We start from the raw sequence: 5,070 nt of genomic DNA, 5'->3' as shown, positions 1-5,070 counted from the left end.
TATTTTGATTTTACAATCACAAGCTATTAAGCATATTAATATATTTGTGAGATATTGTTATGTAGATTTAGGTGTTGACAAAGACATGCCCAGATATTCATATGCTAAAAAGTTGCCACAAATCCTTTTTAAAATCCAAATTTGTAAACCCACTAAAGGCCCTTATCTAATCTTTCAGAAATGTTCGATTCTGTTAATTATAAATTAACTCCTATGTAGCTACAGAGTAACCTTACTGAGAAATATAATCATGTGGGATTTGTTTAGTATGTTGCACTTAGATGTTGCACTAGTAAGATTTTTTAGTTAACCACTAAGCTGAAAAAGAGCTTTCTCAGTAGAACAAGTACAATCATTCTGGCATTAGATAAGCAGGGTATACACTGCATGTGAGTGCATTTACTGCATTAAAGCCTAATGAGTTAAATATTGACAAATATGAAATATACAATAAATATTGACTAATTTTTAGTGAACCATTACACTGCAGGGCTTCCTAACTGACAACTAAAATCATCTGGGTTAAACAGGTAATAAAAAACATATATTAGTAGCATTGAAGCTCAGTGAGTTAAAGATCATAAATTTAGGTTTTTGAGAGTTCATCTCACAATGTGGAGTAATGTCAAGTTTTCAACAAATTTTAGCAAACTAGGAAAATATATGCATATAACAAATTTATCAATTGTATTAACATACAATAGGCTTAAGTTAAAAAGGCAAAATGGCCCAGAAATATAGAAAATCGGTATGGAAATTTAAGTCGATCAGGTTTATAGCCGCAAGTCCATATCATATACACGAAAGATGGCAAGTCAAACACGAAATATACAAGTTAAATATATAAAAACAAACGCATAAACGTTTCTTATCTTATCATCTATACGTTTCAGCTTCTGGGATACGCATTTTGCTTTTTTTTGCTTAGTCTCCACAGCTTGCCATGCAAGTCTTTTGTTGCGCATATGTTCCCCAACATTGAATCTACGGGAATGAGATGCCTTTCTAAAAGCCATGATTCTGAGTTTCCTAGCTCATTTTTGTCACAAAAAAAACATACGATTTTAGATTGGTTCCTTGGCTTGTAAAATATACCAAAAACGTACAAAAGTAACCTCACACAAAGAATGCTATACAAGCCGAATATGCGGTTGTTGAAACTTAATTTCCGCACGACGCCATTTGCGCCAAATGCCTCTGACAAGAAGCTCGCTTGAAGCAAAACATTTGCCGTTACCATAGCAATATTGATATCAAAATAAACCTCTTGTTACCCTCTATAACACTATTATACCCCCAAACACCTCACGAAGAAAGCGCTCCGGAAAAACATAGCCGAATATAAGGAATTCTCCGCTCGACAAATTCATTACCACTCTTCAGAAAATGTCGCACGCCGCCAATAAAACCCGGCACATTCTAATTGTTCAATTTAGCGTGCAAAAATGCCAAGCGTGTGACAAGTAAAATCGTCTGGGATTTGAAAAAAAAAGAAGTACATTGCATTTGGAAGCATTGCCAGGTAATGGGTTAAGTAAATGAAATATGATTCCTACTGTCCATGTTTTGAACTCTGTATTGAGAATCATTCAATCCTGGTGCTTTGTGTTAGTGTTATTGTTAGAGCTACAATCAGCATTTGAAGTTAACAATAACTAATATTGCTTTATTTTTAAGGAGAAGAAGAGAAGAAGAGAAGAAGAGCTCGTGAGAAGAAGCCAAAAAAGGAGGTTTAAGCATGTGAGAAAGTATGATGCCAAGAAAAGAAGGCTGGTGGCTTCCTCGGAGTCCAAGTTAACAAATACTCTAAAAACTGAAACACAGGTCATAGAGAGAACAAATAAGGGTGATTTTTGGAATGAAATTCCTGTTGTTTCCATGGAAATGGAGTCCCTCTCACTCTCAAGATGTTGGAAAAATAAAACAGCTAATGGCAATAACTTACGAGCACAGAAGAGCAGAAATATTAACGAAATCCATTCCATTTAGGGAAATTATACAAAGATATCAACCTCTTACCACTGTCAACGGAGTAAGTCTTCAATATAGCAAGGAAGATATTTCTCAAAAGAGAAGGCTTCTGCAGAAAATTCATGTTTATGTTATGTATAGGGCTATTGGAAGTGCGCCATTGTTCACAAGCATGTCTCATTGGGTAATGTTAGTTTGGCTAAACTTTTAAGTTGAAAACGTTTATATAACCTTCATTATACTTCTATTTTAAATTTTGAAATGTTGAAGAGAAATAAATGTTGGAATACTCAAACAAAATCAGTAGCTCTAACCCTGCAGGATAAGTGCCAACTTAGCTACAATCAGTGACATTAAAATTTGGGACACTTGTATAGACAGAGTACATTTTTACGTGATCTTAGAAAATTAACTCGTAACCCCCCTCCCCCGTTTCAATGTTGTTTTTTCTGGTGAAAAAAATGTTGGCAAACAAATCCAAGGCAATGGCTTGCCCCGTGAAGGTTTTATTTCGGCATACAACATTGAAAAAGGGGGGGAGGGGGAAAATGTTGCCTTTCCAGGCTAAGCGGTCCAATATTTATGTCACTGATTGTCCGAGTATTTTATTGCGTTATCCGCGGGCACTTAAAAGACTGTAACTTTAAAACCAAGCATTGTAACTTAATGAAATTTTTAGCAAGTATTAAGAAGCAATTAAGCTAATTATACGTTGAATAAATTCCATTTTTAATTATATTGCGTAACAATATTTTCATTTAAACGCGTACAAACATGAACGACACATGACATGAATCATGACAACCGCAGAGCAACGAGCTTTAGCACTCTTATTGAGGCGCGAATTCAAATATTCTTATCGTGAAATTGCTTTAAAAACAAACATGTCAAAGTCAAGTGTGCTTAGAGTCATTAAAAGCTTTGATATGAAGAAAAAAGGTAGCGATAATAAGTTAAAAAAGTCTCGCCAAGGTCGAAAAAGAACATTAACGCAACGAGATGAACGTAAACTGAAGAGAGCAATTATGCAACTCCGCGAAAGAAGTCCAAACTTCACAGTTATGGAGGTAGTTCAACGTAGCGGCATTTCACCAACAAGCGTGACTTACAGAACATTTCTTCGGTATGTGAAACGGCTAGGATATGGATATTATCAGAGTCGAAAGAAAGGTGTTCTTACGAATAAAGATTTAAAAATACGACGAAAATTTGCGCGAACCATGGCAACCAAACACGAGGATTATTGGACATCAGATGTAGCTTTCTATTTGGATGGTGTTTCCTTCGTTTACAAAAGCAATCCACTGAGTGACGTGCTCAAACCGAAAAACCGTGTTTGGCGGAAAAGAGGCGAAGGATTGCTATTAACTACCAAAGGCAGTAAAGAACTTGCTGGCGGTAAACGATTGCATTTGCTTGTAGCTATGGCACACGGGCACGGTGTTATTTGCGCAGAACCATATGTAAAGATGGACGGCCCATATTTTGCACGCTTTATACGCCGTCATTTCCCCATTCTATTTGACATTACAAAAAACGATAATACCACACCAAAATTATTTGTAATGGATAATGATCCTTCACAGACCTCTGCTGTTGCGAAAAAAGCTTTAAAATCTATTGGAGCTAACATGCAAGTTATTCCAGCCAGATCACCTGACTTGAATCCGATTGAAAATTTATTCCATATTGTTCGAAAAAGAATGGAAGCAGAAATCTTGCAGAAGAACATTATACACCAGTCGTGGGATGAATTTGTCGAAAGAGTTAAGCTGAACATTTGGTCTGTCTCACAAGAATATGTAGATAAGACAATTGCAAGTATGCCAAGGAGAATTAAAGATATTCTTAAACTTAAGGGAAAACGAACAAAATATTAGCTACTGATTATAGATATAAGTCCCGACCGCTATAATTCCTCAATGCATTACTGTTGTATTACATATAGTGCTTAGCCGACCCTAATTAAAACAGTCATAAAAAATTGCGTATACCGGTATGCATATCATGCATGCTTATATATAAAGTTCATATAGATCTATTAGTATACGGGCCAAATACCGATATTTATACCAAGTAACCATTTGTCCTCTTAAAAATGATAGATTGTTTGAACAAGTAACCGCAAGTAACCACAAGTAACCACAAGTAACCATCCGTTTAAAAACTACAATGGTATAAAGTCAATCATATCTACATCAATGGTTACTTGTGGTTACTTGTGGTAACTTGCACCATGATGCATATAATTTGTGAACAAATATCAAATTCAGCACGTGTGTGTAACGTTAGAAAGCTGTGTTTACTTTGTGCGAAATAACTGTGCATTTTATATAAAATATTTGAATGCCTAAAGTCGGTTACTTGTGGATACGTATACGGTTAACATGCATGCGTGGCTGTGCTATATTTAGACTTCCCCCGATTACTCGTTACCAATTAGATTGTTCATATAATTCGGTTTGAAAAGCAAGACAGTGCATCCTGTAGAGCGGATGCTGTTGAAATTGAACAGTTTCCATCTTATGGCCATCATCTCTGTCTCTCTTTCGTCTACAATGCCGCCTTTGACGTAGACAAGTTGGTGTTTACTTGACGTGTCTTTGTCGAACACAATGTTGTGGGCGAAATGACACTTGGGCGCAGGTAAATGGACCAACTGACCTTCGAGCATGAGAAGTAGATCATGCCAAGCGATTATCTGTGGCGACCAACGGAAATCGTTGAGGAAGACGACCTCGGATTTTTCAGCACCCACCCATGCAAAGCTTGTAGATGCCGGATTGGTGAAAGTATGAAATACTTTGTTCAGCGGATTGAGGAGAAACGTTTTACCGCAGTTCGCCGGGCCTGTCAACATAATATTCCAGAACTTCCCACGGCCTTTCGTTAACAAATCTTTAACGCAGTTAGCAAAATTGTCCACAGAGATGTTGTTATTTGCTAAAAGTTGCAACGCACAGTAATGCCATTCATCACAAGTATCGCATGTGCATCCAAGTTGACGGGCATCTTGAAGTAATTCAATGCGGGTTTTATCTCGTCTTTCTTGTGTTTTCTGTGCCGATTCAATCTCCCAAGCAGTTGCAATTACCTCAC

At 36.8% G+C, this 5,070-nt stretch overlaps 1 protein-coding gene across 1 annotated transcript; it reads left to right on the top strand.

Moving 5' to 3' along the window:
* Nucleotides 1–2,768: 2,768 nt before the first annotated feature.
* On the top strand, nt 2,769–3,851 carry LOC114526537. Its single transcript, XM_028548147.1, has one exon. The coding sequence runs from the start codon at nt 2,769–2,771 to the stop codon at nt 3,849–3,851; it is 1,083 nt and encodes a 360-aa protein (XP_028403948.1).
* The last annotated feature ends 1,219 nt before the right edge of the window (nt 3,852–5,070 follow it).

Source organism: Dendronephthya gigantea, unplaced genomic scaffold (assembly GCF_004324835.1).
Source record: "Dendronephthya gigantea isolate DGI-Jeju-01 unplaced genomic scaffold, DenGig_1.0 000039F, whole genome shotgun sequence".
Lineage (NCBI taxonomy): Eukaryota > Metazoa > Cnidaria > Anthozoa > Malacalcyonacea > Nephtheidae > Dendronephthya > Dendronephthya gigantea.
Note: the sequence above shows the minus strand (reverse complement) of the source record. Positions and strands in the feature narration are given on the sequence as shown.